General features: G+C 45.2%; 1 protein-coding gene and 1 long non-coding RNA gene across 3 annotated transcripts; one reads left to right on the top strand and one right to left on the bottom strand.

The window, feature by feature from the left end:
- The first annotated feature begins 2,840 nt into the window (after window positions 1-2,840).
- On the top strand, window positions 2,841-16,253 carry LOC139545116 (uncharacterized). Its single transcript, XR_011669000.1, has 3 exons — window positions 2,841-3,198; window positions 12,687-12,715; window positions 14,000-16,253. It is a non-coding gene; the product is annotated as an uncharacterized lncRNA (long non-coding RNA).
- Window positions 15,614-17,457, bottom strand: LOC139545115 (small integral membrane protein 15-like). Of its 2 annotated transcripts, none has more exons than XM_071352525.1 (2): window positions 17,096-17,457; window positions 15,614-16,260 (listed from the first exon to the last, which is right to left on the bottom strand). In XM_071352525.1, exon 2 carries the CDS (start codon window positions 16,226-16,228, stop codon window positions 16,004-16,006), a length of 225 nt encoding a protein of 74 aa, XP_071208626.1. In that variant the 5' UTR covers window positions 16,229-16,260; window positions 17,096-17,457; the 3' UTR covers window positions 15,614-16,003. The 2 variants fall into 2 exon arrangements, with proteins under 2 accessions (XP_071208626.1, XP_071208627.1); XM_071352526.1 differs by having other exon boundaries at window positions 17,092-17,398.
- Between the last annotated feature and the right edge of the window lie 157 nt (window positions 17,458-17,614).

Here is a 17,614-nt window from a genome sequence, read left to right on the forward strand (position 1 = left end):
TAGATAGGACAACCTGATGTGTTCTCATTGAGGCCTTTGTCCTATGCTGTAATGTCCATACATCTTCCCTCATGAATGAAGTTATCAAATGATCATTGTGTTGGAGTTTTATTGGATAATAATGTCCTTCAGGCTATATGGACATCATATTGTACAATTTGCTTCTCCCCTTTTCACAGTCATGGCTAGAAGGGTTCCAGCTTTTGTCAAATTAAAGTAATATTTGACATTTCATAGTAGATTAGGATAATTTAGCAGGTTTGTAAAAAAAAGTTATGTTTAGCTAAAATGCAAAAATATAACTTTTTACATTAATTTGACAAAAGCTATATATCCCTTTTAGCTAGGACCCTTTTTCCTAGAATACATGGTTTCTTTCGAGACGAGGTCGTTTTGGTTGATCTGTTGTCAGTGTCAGAGTAGGCCTAGAATACCATCGTATTAACAATGATTCTGCTAATGTCTCCAGTCATATAAAGTGTAGTAGAATTGCATGAAATGTTTATGAAAGGCCACATTTCTTCTGTGCAAAGGAAAGAAATGTATCTGACAGCCTATAAACCTATGTTACTGCACATTTATTAATAACATAAATTATCACTATCCAATCTACTCATCATTTTAGGAATAGTAGGCTTACATTAATCTGCAAATGCAATGATAGAGGCATACAATCCTTTGTTATAAAGGGGAATTTCAATGGTGAAAAAACTCACGCGACACATGCTAATAGCTAGACTACAAGTTATCGAGCTAGCTAATTTTGGCTAATTTAGTGTTGTTGTTAACACCTGGTTAGCACAACTGCAAAACTAAACTCGAAATCGATCATACTTTATTTCCCAGTGATTCAATTATAAAGCAAACCCTGTTTTGACAGCTGCCTGGGTTCAGGTCTTGACGGGCAAAAATGTTTCTTCGCTTTTCTGACAGTTCTTGAGTCTTGGTGTCACCAATGGTGTTTCATGATTGCGGGGAATCTGTAAACATGTTTTTTTCCCTGTTGTCTTTCCTGCCTTGTTAGAGCAGCCAAATACTCCACAGAGGCGACTCCGGGATGCTGGCCTTTTAGGCAGAGTTGCAAAGAAATAGCCATATCTCAGACTGGCCAATAAAAATAAAAGATTAAGATGGGCAAAAGAACACAGACACTGGACAGAGGAACTCTGCCTAGAAGGCCAGCATCCCGGAGTCGCCTCTTCACTGTTGACGTTGAGACTGGTGTTTTGCGGGTATTATTTAATGAAGCTGCCAGTTGAGGACTTGTGAGGCGTCTGTTTCTCAAACTAGACACTCTAATGTACGTGTCCTCTTGCTCAGTTGTGCACCGGGGCCTCCCACTCCTCTTTCTATTTTGGTTAGAGACAGTTTGCGTTGTTCTGTGAAGGGAGTAGTACACAGCGTTGTACGAGATCTTCAGTTTCTTGGTAATTTCTCGCATGAAATAGCCTTCATTTCGCAGAACAAGAATAGACTGATGAGTTTCAGAAGAAAGGTCTTTGTTTCTGGCCATTTTGAGACTGTAAACGAACCCACAAATGCTGATGTTCCAGATACTCAACTAGTCTAAAGAAGGCCAGTTTTATTGCCTCTTTAATCAGGACAACAGTTTTCAGCTGTGCTAACATAATTGCAAAAGGGGTTTCTAATGATCAATTAGCCTTTTAAAATGATAAACTTGGATTAGCTAACACAACGTGCCATTGGAACACACACACGCAGTGATGGTTGCTGATAATGGGCCTCTGTACGTAGATATTCCATGACAAATCAGCCATTTCCAGCTACAATAGTCCTTCACAACATTAACAATGTCTACAATGTATTTCTTATCAATTTGATGTTATTTTAATGGAACAATTTTTTAAATTTTCTTTCAAAAACAAGAACATTTCTAAGTGACCCGAAACTTTGGAACGGTAGTGTAGGTAATGAGGTAAATAGTGAAGGACATTCCACACATGGCTAACAGGAAAGAGGAGAAGGAACAGGAGGATATGCTGACAGTGATACGTTTCTATTCACACCCACTATGCCCTTAGAATAGGAAACAAAAGTGTTATGTTATCCTTACTAGAGGAAGTTAAATGAGCATTCAGACCAACGTTCCTTATTGATCTTTCATAAACTACATTTAATCTAGCAGTTAGCTATGTTATCCTGATATGGACACACATTAGCCAGGCCGTAAGTGTTCTTTTATAGGAACTGGCTCAGAGTTAATAACTTGGCTGTATCACAAATGCATTAGGAGTAGGCCTACATTATGACCATAGAAGTAAAATGGAGTTCATATATTTTACTGAACCTTGTGTATTTCCTGTGAAGCCAGTTCTGACAAGCTTCTCTCATTGGTTTGCCCTCTCCTTTGGTCCTGCCCCAAAAGGACATGATTGACAGAAAATAGCTATATTAGCCAGGCCTGTGTGAGTGTGGCTCAGTAGATGTGGTAGCATGTAGGCTACGTAGGCTATGCTGTAGGCTGGCCTTAATGGTTATTTCCTCACCACTAGAGACGACCTCCTAGTCTAACCCAGGAGTCCACTATTTCAACAGGAGATTGAAGATGGAGAGACTTTTCGTGTGGAGAGAGAAAACAAATAAGGCTATTTAGATGATGTTTTCCAGTTGAGCTATGTGCTGAACGGAGCTGGCTGGCTTCACTCTGTTGTCAGTTAGATTTGTTCTGGACTGATAGGGCTTTACACTTCTGTCTGCCAGAATAGGTCAGACAGAAAAGACAGGCAGCCTCCTCCCCTCCTCAAACCTTCTCTGCTTGAATTGAATTCACAGTATTCTCATAAAACAGACAGGCTGCGAGATACAGGGAGAGAGATAGAGGGAGAGAGATACACAGGGAATTCTAACAGAGAGGGTGAAATGAGACGGTAGGGGGAGAGAGGGAGGATTACTGACAAAAAGGATGAAATGATGTGGCGGAAGAGAGGGAGAAAAAGAGAGAAGTGTGGATACTGACAGATAGAGGATGAAATGAGAGGTTGGAGGACACGGATGAGTACAGAGAGAGAGAGAGAGAGAGTGAGGGGGCAAGCTGACAGGAAGGTGAAGGAAGCAGAAAGAGAGGGGTTAGTTGAATGGTGTGATGGTTGGAGGAGAATAGAAAGGGGTGGACAGCTCTCTTCATGGACATCATGTGCTGGGAGGGAGAAGCAACATACAGCTCAGAGAGAGAAAGAGGTCAGTAACCATACAAGACTGGCTTCCCTACCTGCTGTATAGTCGATGTTCCACAACAACATAACAGTAAGATGCACTGGTTTGAGGGGTGAATGATACCGACTGCCCTTTAGAGTGTGTTATTAGGTGAACAATGACACTACAGGCTGCTTCGGAGTGGAGCTCACCGCTACATATTACATGTGAAGGTTGCATCATAATCTAGGCTATTTATCTGACTGCAAAGTATGTGTATGTGCTTCCTTGTAAACCATGTCTTAAGCACTTATACACCAATGTTGAGTGTGCAAGCAGTAGTGTCTGTGTGTTTGTGCTTTTCTGACATTTTCTAGCCTTGTGAAACCAGCCTGAGGTCACAATAGTTCACACTGTGAGTTCAAATATGAACACAGACATGAAACTGACCTACCTCTAAAAGCAATGTCTTCTTTTCCCTGCTTTTCTTTGTTTTCATGATCACTCACTGTTAGTTACAACCGTCAAACCTCATCCTGTCAGAGCAAAGCAGTCACCATGGCAACTGCCCCTTGTAGCAACTTTTTCCAGGGAGGATATTGAGGTGAAGGTGTGGGTAAGGTAGGGTACTAGGGGGTAGGGTAACCTATACTACACTAGCTGGCAGGCTGGGTGGGTAAGGTAGGGTACTAGGGGGTAGGGTAACCTATACTACACTAGCTGGCAGGCTGGGTGGGTAAGGTAGGGTACTAGGGGGTAGGGTAACCTATACTACACTAGCTGGCAGGCTGGGTGGGTGAGGTGAAGGTGTGGGTAAGGTAGGGTACTAGGGGGTAGGGTAACCTATACTACACTAGCTGGCAGGCTGGGTGGGTAAGGTAGGGTACTAGGGGGTAGGGTAACCTATACTACACTAGCTGGCAGGCTGGGTGGGTAAGGTAGGGTACTAGGGGGTAGGGTAACCTATACTACACTAGCTGGCAGGCTGGGTGGGTGAGGTGAAGGTGTGGGTAAGGTAGGGTACTAGGGGGTAGGGTAACCTATACTACACTAGCTGGCAGGCTGGGTGGGTGAGGTGAAGGTGTGGGTAAGGTAGGGTACTAGGGGGTAGGGTAACCTATACTACACTAGCTGGCAGGCTGGGTGGGTGAGGTGAAGGTGTGGGTAAGGTAGGGTACTAGGGGGTAGGGTAACCTATACTACACTAGCTGGCAGGCTGGGTGGGTGAGGTGGAGGTGTGGGTAAGGTAGGGTACTAGGGGGTAGGGTAACCTATACTACACTAGCTGGCAGGCTGGGTGGGTGAGGTGGAGGTGTGGGTAAGGTAGGGCACTAGGGGGTAGGGTAACCTATACTACACTAGCTGGCAGGCTGGGTGGGTGAGGTGGAGGTGTGGGTAAGGTAGGGTACTAGGGGGTAGGGTAACCTATACTACACTAGCTGGCAGGCTGGGTGGGTGAGGTGAAGGTGTGGGTAAGGTAGGGTACTAGGGGGTAGGGTAACCTATACTACACTAGCTGGCAGGCTGGGTGGGTGAGGTGGAGGTGTGGGTAAGGTAGGGTACTATGGGGTAGGGTAACCTATACTACACTAGCTGGCAGGCTGGGTGGGTGAGGTGGAGCGGCACCCGTATTTCTTCTCCTTATCAGATCACTCTGTCTTCATGAAGCTGTCCATTGCCATACAGAGGGTTTAGACAGGACAGGACTACTCTCTCTACAGCCAGCACACAGCTAAGGCAGGAGAAAGGTCCTGGTCAAGGTTTCTGGAAAAAAAATTACAATAAAATATATAACATTTGGTGACAACTTTTTTGTCTTTTAAATTCAAGATTTGGAGAGCTGCCTGGATGCATGGATAGATGTTAATAATAAAAAATAATAATAATTGGGAACTCAGTTGAGGTCTCAAATAGTAGAATACACAAGGTGCAATTCAGATATTTGGTTTTGCATCAGCAGTTTTTCACACAGTCATTCAATTAGCCATGTCAGCTAACAATTTTTAGATTGGTAAGTTAGTCTAGCCAGCTATCTAAACTTGTAGTAACCATGGCCGAATACTGACCGGGGCTCATAACCAGGAAAGAATGGCGCTGGAATGGATAGCTACCGCTTTACGACTCCTAAACAATTTACACTGATCTTAGCTATTTTTGTACATGTTTCCTCCATCGTTTCCTTTGACCTAAAATTTGGATGAAGATTTCTACTTCTAGTCTGCGGCGCAGGACATACTACTTACCCGGGATCAGGTCCTAATCTTAGAGACTTGGAAGAGAAAGAGACAGTGCAAGAGAGGCTGACGTGCGGGCACCCTGACAAAACTACATCGGCGAGTAGATAAATCGCCTCTACCCTCCGTTCTATTAGCAAACGTACAATCACTGGAGAACAAACTGGACAAGCTCCGTTCGAGACTATCCTATCAACAGGACCGGAAGAACTGAAATATCCTGTTTCTCAGAGTCGTGGCTGAACAAGGACATGGATAATATACATCTAACTGTTTTTCTATGCATCGGCAGGACAGAATGGCAGCTTTGGGTAAGAAACTCTAGATCAACTTTACTCCCATACAGAATCGAATACAAAGCTCTCTCTCGTCCTCCATTTGGAAAATCTGACCATGACTCTATCCTCCTGATTCCTGCTTATAAGCAAAAACTCAAACAGGAAGTACCAGTGACGCGCCCAATAAGGAAGTGGTCCAATGAAGCGGATGCTAACCTACAGGACTGTTTCGCTAGCACAGACTGGAATATGTTCTGGGATTCATTCGATGGCATTGAGGAGTTTACCACATCAGTCACCAGCTTCATTAATAAGTGCATTGACGATGTCATCCCAACAATGACCATACGTACATATCCCATACAGAAGCCATGGATTACAGGCAACATCCGCACTGAGCTAAAGGCTAGAGTTGCCACTTTCAAAGAACGAGAAATTAATAGGGACGCTTATAAGAAATCCCCTACGACCTCTGAACAGCTATCAAAGCAGGACTAAGATCGTATCCTACTATGCCGGCTCTGACGCTCGTCAGATGTGTCAGGGCTTGCAAACTATTACAGATTACAAAGGGAAATCCAGCCGCGAGCTGCCCAGTGATGCGATCTTACCAGACAAGCTAAATGCCTTCTATGCTCGCTTCGAGGCAAGCAACACTGAACCATGCATGAGAGCACCAGCTGTTCCAGACAACTGTGTGATCCCGCTCTCTATAGTCGATGTGAGTAAGACCTTTAAACAGGTTAACATTCACAAAGCCGCAGGGCCAGATGGATTAACAGGACACGTACTCAGAGCATGCGCTGACCAGCTGGCAAGTGTCTTCACTGACATTTTCATCCTCTCCCTGACCGAGTCTGTAATACCATAATCCCTGTGCCCAAGAACGCCAATGTAAATGAATATCGCCCCATAGCACTCACATCTGTAGCCATGAAATGCTTTGAAAGGTTGGGTCATGGCTCACATCAACACTGTCATCCCAGACACCCTAGACCCACTCCAATTTGCATACCTCCCCAACAGATCCATAGATGAGGCAATCTCTATTACTGCACTCTCCCACCTGGACAAGAGGAACACCTGTGAGAATGCTTTTCATTGACTACATCTCAGCGTTCCACACCATAGTGCCCTCCAAGCCTATCACTAAGCTAAGGATCCTGGGACTGAACACCTACCTCTGCACCTGGATCCTGGACTTCCTGACGGGCCGCTCCTAGGTGGTAGGCAACAACACAACCATCATGCTGACCCTCAAAACGGGTGCGTGCTTAGTCCCCTCCTTTACTCCCTGTTCCCCCACGACTGCGTGGCCACACACAACTCCAACACCATCATTAAGTTTGCTGAAGACACAACAGTGGTAGGCCTGATCACCGAAAACGATGAGACAGCCTGAAGAGAGGAGGTCAGAGAACTGCCAGTGTGGTGCCAGGACAACAACATCTCCAACGTCAGCAAGACTAAGGAGCTGATAATTGACTACAGGAAACGGAAGGCCGAGCATGCTCCCATTCACATCAAAGGGGCTGTAGTGAAGTGGGTCGAGAGTTCCTCTGTGTCCACATCACTAAGGATCTGTCATGGTCCACACACATCAACACAGTCGTGTAGAGGGCACGACATTAATGGTCTCTTCCCACTCTGAAATGCTGAAATGATTTGGCATTTGACCGCAAAATCCTCAAAGTTATACAGCTGCACCATTGAGAGCATCTTGACTGGCTCCATCACCGCTTGGTAATAGTTCATCCGGGTAGCTATTTGGTGTAACGAATGTCGTCGGGAGAAGGAGAAGAGGACCAAGGTGCAGCGTGGTACGTGTCCATAATACTTTTAATAAATACGAACACTGAACACTGAACAAAAACAACAAAGCGACAAACGAACAGTTCTGCAAGGTGCAATACAGAAAACAACTACCCACAAACACAGGTGGGATAAGGCTACCTAAGTATGGTTCTCAATCAGAGACAACGATAGACAGCTGCCTCTGATTGGGAACCATACCAGGCCAAACACATAGAAATACAACACATAGAACAACATAGAACACCAGACATAGAATGCCCACCCAAATTCACGCCCTGACCAACCAAAATAGAGACATAAAAATCATCTCTAAGGTCAGGGCGTGACATTTGGTTAACTATTTAACTATCTGCATTGACCCTTTGGCAGGAAATTTACTTATTTTTTTTAAACCCGCCGTCGAGGGTGGACACTAAAATATTTTGCCCCAAAAGGCTTGTGCCATGGCTGGCATTACTAAGGGGCAATGTCCCCGTCAATAGAACCTCTCTGGGACTGTGGGTGGTGTGTGTGTGTGTGTGTGCGTATGTGTGTGTGTGCGTGTGCCTGTGCGTGTGTGCGTGTGCGCGTGCGCGTGCACGCACGCGGAGGCGTAGGGGTGTGTTAAAGCAGGTGATGGAGTTTAACAGGGTCTGTTCAGGGTTCAACGAGCACACACAGCTCATCCCTCGTAACAGAGGAGAATCACTGATTGGCTGCCGTTCCTACTGCCACAGCAACCCCTCAAACATCCGTTCCCCTCCTCCCTCCTCCCTTCTGCTCCTCCCTCCTCCCCCTGGTCTCATCGCAGCCTGGCAGATGAATCGCTCAGACAGGTGAGATGGCTCATCAATATTCATGAGGAGGGATTTCATCTGACTGTACGTGGCCCCTTCCCCTCTCCACTCTTCTCCACTGCGCTGCGTTCGTCCTTCATGGTGAGCAGCACTGTGTCCTCCCTCCCATCCTGCAGGTTAATCTGGGCCTTCTGTGTGTGTATGTGTGTGTGTGTGTGTGTGTGTGTGTGTGTGTGTGTGTGTGTGTGTGTGTGTGTGTGTGTGTGTGTGTGTGCGTGCGTGTGTGCGTGCGTGCGTGCGTGCGTGCGCGCGCGCGCGCGTGCGTGCGTGCGTGCGTGCGTGCGTGTGTGATGGGTACTGTGTGCCCCCCTAGTGAGGGTGGGTGAGGCAGGCCTGTCATATGGTCCCGCTGAGAGAAAGAGCACCTCACACCCCTCCCCCACTCACCAGGTCGGTTAAATCAAAAATATGAAGTGCCTGCAGCACTCCAGGACCAGGATTGCCTAGCCCATGGCTAAGGTATATAGTCTATTCACTAAAGGTAGGCATACTCAGTGTGTAGCCTGCCTGCATGCTTTGTTGAGACTGAGACCTCCGCTCTGAGGTGGTTGTGATGAAAACGGCTGACAGAAATACTGTGGGGGATTTTTCACGTTATTGTCTCAGAATGCTCCTTTCTTAAAACTGCCGTAGATCCATTTTTCATGTGATGATGGGTTCACTCTCTTCTCTGGTGAAGCACAAGAATATGTAACAGTGTGTGTAGCCTATACTGTTCCTCCTCTGTGAGCCTGTTTGGGTAGTATTGTTGTGCATTATTATATTATAGCCTGTATTATGTATTATTAGAAGGAGTATTTGTATTACAACAAGGTCAATGTTCAGAAGGGACGACCCTATTAAATCAAACCATAGTTTTTTAGGATGATCTGTTTTGATTGTGGGTTCTGTTGCAGCTGTAATTGGATGGAGTGTATAATAAAATATGTTTATACGTTTATCTTACCCTGAAACAGACAGTGGAGAGAGGTTTACCCCTGACAGATGGTCAGACGGGTGGATGGACCTCCCGTGTCTGTGCGTGTGTGTATGAGTGTGTGCGTGCGTGCGTGCGTGCGTGTGTGCGTGTCTATGTGTCTTTGTGTGTGTGTGTGCATGTAGGCACGGGTTTCAGTGTGGTGGGAGGAATGGGCTTGTTTCATAAATATATATGTACATATTTGTTATTCAAATCCAAGGATAAAAGCCATGGTGGAAGGATTTAGTCATGCCTGCAATGCAAGGCAAGGCAAGACGAGGGGAGCCTAGGGAAGCCTAGGGCGGCAGGTAGCCTAGCGGTTAAGAGCGTTGGCCCGGTAACTGAATCTCCGAGCCAACTAGGTGAAAACGCTGTCTATGTGCCTTTGAGCAAGGTACTTAACCCTAATTGCTCCTGTAAATCACTCTGGATAAGAGTGTCTGCTAAATTAGTAAAATGTCAAATGTACATGTAAGCCATGTTAGAGGGAGAGAGAGAGGGAGGGAGTTGGAGAGAGAGAGAGAGAGAGAGAGAGAGAGAGAGAGAGAGAGAGAGAGAGAGAGAGAGAGAGAGAGAGAGAGAGAGAGAGAGAGAGAGAGAGGGGGAGGGAGTTGGAGAGAGAGAGAGAGAGAGAGAGAGAGAGAGAGAGAGGGAGGGAGTTGGAGAGAGAGAGAAGTAGATGTGTTAGAGAAAGAGGGAGTGATTGCTTCTATTCATTCTTATTAGCTAAGCGCTAGCTAAATATAACGCTAGTAGGGATTGTAGGGATAATTCCACCATATATTTATCATCCACCACACACACCCAATGCCAATGTGGATAAGACCTGTTTATAATTAGCTTACTACCTGTTTTAATGTATTTATTGGTATTGCCTAGAGATGCCAGGCTTATGTTTGAATTGTAGGTCGTGGCGGTTTTTCTATGAAGCTGCTCTAAGCTGAATGATAAAGACATGCATGTAAACAAATAGAACGATTATACAATCTCTTTTCTCATAGGCTGAACCAATTGATAGGCCCAGCTACTATGTAGGCTACCCTGCAGTGTGTCTATATAGCTTAGTAACTACTGTACACCAAGGGTCTAGACCAGGGCTCTCAACTCTTACCCTACGAGGTTTTTCTGCCTTTAAATTATCCATTAGTCTAGACTATAGCTAAGAACTTAAGAGAGGTAGGCTATTTAGCCTGATTACTATGGGTGTATCTCAATAGCGCTATGGGCTTTCCTTTCCTCATCTCCTTCCTTTCCTCGTCTTCTTCCTTTCCTCGTCTCCTTTTCTTCATCTGCACTGATGTGATGGAAAATGTGACAGGTGAAACAAATAGACCTACTTGGCCTGAATCTTATTGCTTTCACCTGTCCTGTGTCTTAAGATCCGTGCAAACGAAGGAAAGGAGATGAAGAGAAGAGGCCATGTATGTTGGACATAGTCCTCTACTGCCTCATCCATCCACATGTCACATCTATCTGTTATCCTTGGACCAACAGCAGGCTCATCAGTCTGATCTCTCTCTGTGTGTGTGTGTGTGTGTGTGTGTGTGTGTGTGTGTGTGTGTGTGTGTGTGTGTGTGTGTGTGTGTGTGTGTGTGTGTGTGTGTGTGTGTGTGTGTGTGTGTGTGTGTGTGTGTGTGTGTGTGTGTGTGTCTGTGTAGTTGTGCCATTTGTCAATGTCCACTGTCTTCAGCTCTGTGAAGACTGGAGTGGAATGGTGATGGAATGTTGACAGATTGATGTTGCTTGAAGCTTGTCCATCCATTCATCCTTCACAACAGCAAATGTGCATTGCATTTGCCACAGATCATCTCTCTCTAGCCGCTACATTCATAATGTAGAGCCCGACCCCTCTCTCACTCTCACTCTAACTCTAACTCACACTCTCTCACCCACTCTCACTCTCTCACTCACTCTCACTCTTACTCTTACTCTTACTCTCACTCTCACACACACACACTTCTGGGAATGTGAAACAGACATCATTAAGGAATGTTGTGAGAACCTTTACTGCTCAATCATTTTCTCTCCATCCCTCTCCATCCCTCTCTTCATCTGGATGTCACTGTGCCTGCTCGACTTGTTTAATCAGCAGTTTCCCCCCCAGATAATTGGTGTTGGTCCTGCTAGTAGCGCTGTAGAATACAGAATGGGACAGAGGGTTTTAGTATGCCTCTCAGCGCATCTCTCTTCTGTTGCCTGTGATATCTGACCTCTCTTGTCTCCTATACGGCTTGACGTTGATTTGGAGGGCATTGTTAGCGGAGGGCTGCAATTAGATGAGGGTGTCAGTGAGGGTGGAGGGGAAGGGCTGTGGTTGGTGGGTTAGGGGGGCTGATTTACATAAGGCTTAGCCCAGATTTGGACACACTCTGAGAGATCTGAGGAGCAGGCCTGAGGGCCACGAGCTAATCATCCATGGCCTGTCAGAACACTGTCACCCCTCGTGTGTGTGTGTGTGTGTGTGTGTGTGTGTGTGTGTGTGTGTGTGTGTGTGTGTGTGCGTGTGCGTGCGCGTGCGTGTACGTGTGTGCGTGTGTTTCACGTACGTACAATAGTGCTAGGCAACAACAAACTGTACTAGAACGAACATGAATCACCTATTTATTCAGAAATGTATTCATGAATGTATCAAGGGCACCCTATCTGACAATCTCAAAAACTGTTTCCATTTTCCGCACGATAGGAAAAGTTCTCTGTCTCTGACTTGCCTTAGAGGAGGGAGCGATAGATGGAGAGAGAGAGGTTAATCCAAGGATCAGAGAAGAAGAGATCTACTGTCTCTTTCTTTATGCTGTATAGTAGTTTAAATGTGTACATTACTACAGTATCCTCTCTGCTTAGACTGGTAAATCACAGAGATACCATATTCTAGCTGTTATCGTGTCATGTATCGCACTGGAATTCTAAAGAAAGGAAACAGGCAAAATTCTGTTCAGATCACTTACTATTTAGTTAGATATTGTGTTACTTTAACTACACAGTTAAACAAGTGATTCCATGCCGTTACATTAGATGTCAAGTGTAACGAACCGTTTACACTATGAAGCGGCATCGCGCGGTGAAACATCGGAAGCTATTCCCTTTCAATGGAAGGAAAGCGAAAGAAGCGGAGTGGGCGGGGGACCGTTGAGTGATGCGAGCATGGGCGAGGGAGCTGAACAGGGCCGGACTAAAATTAGGGAAAGCTGAACTTTATTCAAATCCTCTGCGATATTGCGACGCGACTGACCATAGCTTTCAAGCCCTGCTGGATTGACTGACAATGGCTGTTGATATGTAGCACCCACATGAGGGCAAGGCTAGCGTGGCCAAGCGAGTGCTGCTTCTATAGTGTAAATGGCCGGTAACTGTTCATTTTGTTTGTGCAGTGGTGTGGGTGTTCTAACTCTCATCTGTCTGTTCCCTTCTCCAGGAAGCAAGGAAGCAGCCCCCTCCATTGAAGTGCGTACCCCTGCTGTGTTTGTGGGAGCTCTTGGGGACTGGGTATGGGGAGGGAAGAGTCGAGGAGAAACACTTTGTTTAGCTTTTTCTCCATTTTCAACAGAGCCAGGAAATATTGGGGGACGGGTGTTGAGTAAATAGCTCTGTCTTTCTGTGTCCGTCTGTCTGTTTGGCAGAAGTTGGGACAGGTTGTGGGTGGTGGGAGTAAATCATAGAGAATGATAGAGGCCTCTAGTGGCCAAAAGGCTGTGTTAGCATGGGTAGCACCATTGAGGGCTTCCACCATTTTAATGTAGTCAACTGGGTGGGACTTTCAACTTCATTGTCTGATCCCTCCTGGTGACCCTGTTGGAGTCATGTCCAACCGGGTCATCAGGAAGGATCAGCCAATCGTGAAGAAGATAATTGACTACTTCAAAAGGGAGATTGCCTCAATGGCGCTGCCCATGCTGTCACAGACGCTATAATGGCACAGATACAAAGATGAGCCCTCTATCTATCTCTATGGGCTCAACCGTCACACTTCTCAGTTTGGTGGTGTCCCAAATGGCACCCTATTCCCTATGTGGTGCATTACTTTAGACCAGGGCCATAGCTAGACATCAAGGGCTAGGCCTACGTCACAGAACAGGATCAAAGAATTAGCCTGCTAACTTTCCTATTCTCAAACATGGAGGCTATGGGAAAGCCTCTACAAGGCTAATACCCAGGCAGCCCCTCTCTGTATACTCCATCCCAATGCCGTTCCTACCTCAGTGTTGCCAGAACATTCTATTCCAATTTTCTGCGTACTGTCTGCCCAGTGCAGTCGTCCACAGCTGGACATGGGTGTAGCCAAAACCGCTCCCCTGGCACTTTATGCCCCACTTCCTTAACGCTTCATTTTGTCCCTGTCCAAGTTGACATAAATTGATTGGATTAAATCCTGTCATTAACAGGCCGGAAAAGCGGTTCAATATGCTCGCCTCGCTCCCCAAAGCAGGGCTGTTTGGCCCTGGTCTCCCCTCTCCCTTCACAGCCTGCTCGTTCTGCTGCCAACAGACAACAGCAACAAGTCCAGGCATCCCTCCCTGGCCATGGCTCTCTGGCTCTGCCAAGGCAAAACTAACACCATGGACTAGACAGTAGCTTTAGCTTTAGCTGCTGCTGATGTGTGACGTTCAGGGTTGAGCTCTTATGGATGAGTTGTTAGAGGACTCCTAACTATCCTTTCAAAAAGAGTGTGTTCAAAAGCCTTGGTTTTACCTCTGATATTAAATCTGTGTGTGTGTGTGCCCTTCACAGTAGCTGGTGAGGAACCAGAACTACAGGGAGCACACAAAAGGCAAGGCGAGGGAGGTGGAGGAGAGAGAGAGCTGCTTCCTAAGGAGTACGAGGAGGGGCTAGTGGCTTGGCCTGCTCAGACCATAGCCGAGGGCCACGCCGCCTTCAGCTGGGGCCATCAGACCATAGCCGAGGGCCACGCTGCCTTCAGCTTCGGCCAGCGACGAGCATGTCAGTACAGCTAACACATTCCAGCCTGGCTCCTGGACACCAGCAGCCAAGAAAAAAATAATACACACACACAAACACAAAAAAAAAAACTGGGTCACCATACGAGTATTGCGATGCCACGATACTGGATTTTCCAGGGTGAAACATAAAACCCGAAGCAGTCTGAACTCTATGGTCTTTTAAAAACCTGCTGTTGTGTGAACTGTTTACCTTAAGAAATGTCTGCTTATGTTTGGTTCCTAATTTCCTTGCCATGATACTTCTGAGTATAGTGATACTGGTACCTAACACACACTATGGTATACACACAATACAGTATATACACGAAATAGACCTTCACAAGTTTCCTTGCATCCTTGCCACCATTGTTCAGTGACCCACCTGAAAAGACTGGTCAATTGAAAGCAGCAAGGTAGAGGAAGGATGATGGGAAGGAAGCAGGGAACTTGATGGAAGGTGGACTGGATCGTATTCATTAGTGCACACCTTAGCAAAATGCTTGGCAATGGAAACCGGTCATTTCAAACAGATTTGACAAAAGCGGTTTCCACCACAACGTGTTTTATTACGGTTTGCAGTAATGAATACAACAACGGACATGATGTAAACTAATGGGAGCGCTCAGCTCTGTTATATGAAAAAACCTTTCGTGTTGAATCAGGGAATACTTGATATAGTGGGTGGCATTCATGGGGTGTGGAAGACACATTTTCTGATCTCCCCAACTATACTGTAAAGGCTTTGTATATGAGTTGTGTTGTAGGTAATCAAGGTATATTTGATGATTTTTTTGTGGATTGCAAATTAAACTACCAGGCTTGAGGAAACTGGGATGTGATGTAGGTGCTGGCAAGTAGGTGGTACAGTGTTGCTCAGTTGGTAGATCATGGTGATAGCAATGTCATAATGGTGGGTTTGATTCCCGCTGGGGCCACCCATAAAAGAAAAAGGTATGCACACACTATTGTAAATTGATTTGGATAAAATGTTTGCCCAAATGGCATAAATATTTAATATATGTTCAGTGTGACACTTCTTTTTTTTTATGGCTTTACATATGTGGTATAATATACACCCCATCATCTGATACCACAAACCTTTCAACCAAATATTTTTTTTAACTAAATGAAGCCCATGCATGAAAACTGCCTGGAACACATCTTGGTCGAGTTCCTGCCCGAGTCCATACCAGACTCCTGCCAGATCTCAAAACGATTGGATAGGTGTTTAATTATCAACTATGATATAGCAGTCTATGCCCGACTGAACAGTTGATGACATAAAACCATTGGTTGATGCAGTGCAATGCCTGCACATCAAGTCAGGTTGGAACTCAACCGCTTTCAATTAAGCGTCATACAGGCAGGGTTATGGGAAATTATGTTTTGAAGAAATACAAGCCTATTATATTTAGAACTTAATTTAATAAAAACAAGCAAGTGATTCAGAAATTTAACAAGTCATTTAAAATAGAGAAAAACAAAGTAGTTTATGAAATCATTGGAGTGGAATTGTTACAAATGGAATGCTAAGTACAGCAACACCAGCATAATCAGACAATCCCGGTTTACACGCTGATAGCTCAAATCAAATGAGCCTCCTCTGTCTATACAGTTCCCTCTCAGCTCTGTAAGGCCACCATTTAGGGCCTACAATCCTTCCTACACTGGACAGGAATGATGGTCTGTGGTCCTGCACTGGACTGGGTTTAGGAGGCGAGGGGGAGCGGTGTTGCAAGTGAAGAGAGTGTTGAGCATAGCTGTGTACTGTAACTCTTCTTTCTCCCTCCACAGCTCAGTCTTTCTTGGTCCTCTTGGCCTTGGCGATATTCTCCTGACGTTTCTGCTTCTTCTTCTGTTCGCGGTCGCGCACTTCAATCATCTTGGCCAGTTTCCACGACAACAGGGCGCTGGCGATGAAGAGGGGTGTAAGCGCCAGGATGACAGTGGTCAGAAAGCCGTACGGGTCCTTGGCCGCCCATTCCACCAGGTACTCCGCCCACGCCCGCACGTCAATCATCCTGATCGCCAACAGCAACTCCAATCCCAAACCTGGAACATGGGAATGAGGAGAAGGTTTATTATTTAAACATAAGAAGCTTGCAACAAAACATTGCCACTGCCTACACACTGTTGCCCTGCTGAACATTAAACTGCTGACTGGGTACAATTTACTCACCACCAACAGGTGCTGCTACTCCCCCCAACAATAAACACACTTGTCTTTTCCTACTAGCAATGACTTTGATAAATTGTTGAGGGGAAATGTACTTTATACAAATGATGTGGTCTCACCTAGCTATCTTAAGATGAATGCACTAATTGTAGGTTGCTCTGGATAAGAGCCTCTGCTAAATTACTTAATGTCAAATGGAAGTAGCCTTGGCTCTGTTGCTACAGCCACACAGTTTCAGATTCTGGTGACATCTGTTAATTTCAAATCTAACCAATGTTATGTTTACATTGGATGTCTTGTATGCTAGACTTTATACCTACCGTGTACTGGTATACAAGTGAAAAACAGTCAAATTGCCTCTGTAATTTTAAAGTCTCAACCACAGATAGTTCCACGCCAATAAGAGATATTCAATGAGCATGAAATAGCCTATGCACAACGCAGTGAATATACACATTACTTTAGTACTGGAGAAACAAAAGACAGATTGCCTCTTTACAACTAACATTAGCTTAGCCACTAACCGTTAGCTACATAACAAACTCAACGTCTGTAATCAATTAAGCTAGCGTTAGGTCGCTAGCTAGCTTATTTGCATTGTAAAACAGCCTCATCGCTCTAGCAACTTTGATCTGGTTTCGCAGTAGACACAGCGACAACTATTTAAATCAAGGCTATATAACATTGGTATAATTAAGTTAACATACTCACTTAACAGAGATTTCTATTTTTATCCCACGCTGATCCGGCACCCTACCACCAGGAAGTTGGTTCTTGCAATTGGTTATGACGTGTACAGCCTGGCATGTATGGAATTGTAGTTTTATTGTGATAGAAGGATACCAGTGACCTGACTCAAGACAAATTAAGTTAATGCGTGCGTTTGAGCAGATCCCTTTTGTCAAGCCGCTTTACATTGTGTTGCACTATTAGACCAAAATTGGGCTTATTCGACATTGCAGCCGACTGACTATTTATAGATCAGTCAGTCAGTCAGTCAATCACAATTTACCCACAATGCATCATGGATTTGATGCTCTTGAGCTGATCACTTTTGTCAATCGGTGACAATCGTTGGTCACTACCTTTCAAAGTGTATTTATTGTATTATAGGTACCAAAATTGGTCTTGTTCGACGTTGAAGCCAATAGTACAGGCGACTGCTGACTGACTGACAGTTGTGTAAAGTACTTAAGAAAAAAAGTTGTAAGATACTACTTAAGTAGTTTT

Source organism: Salvelinus alpinus, chromosome 19 (assembly GCF_045679555.1).
Source record: "Salvelinus alpinus chromosome 19, SLU_Salpinus.1, whole genome shotgun sequence".
Lineage (NCBI taxonomy): Eukaryota > Metazoa > Chordata > Actinopteri > Salmoniformes > Salmonidae > Salvelinus > Salvelinus alpinus.

Excerpts from the sequence above, each read along its gene's own strand:
- LOC139545115 (XM_071352525.1), bottom strand. The coding sequence starts at position 16,228 with ATGATTGACGTGCGGGCGTGGGCGGAGTACCTGGTGGAATGGGCGGCC.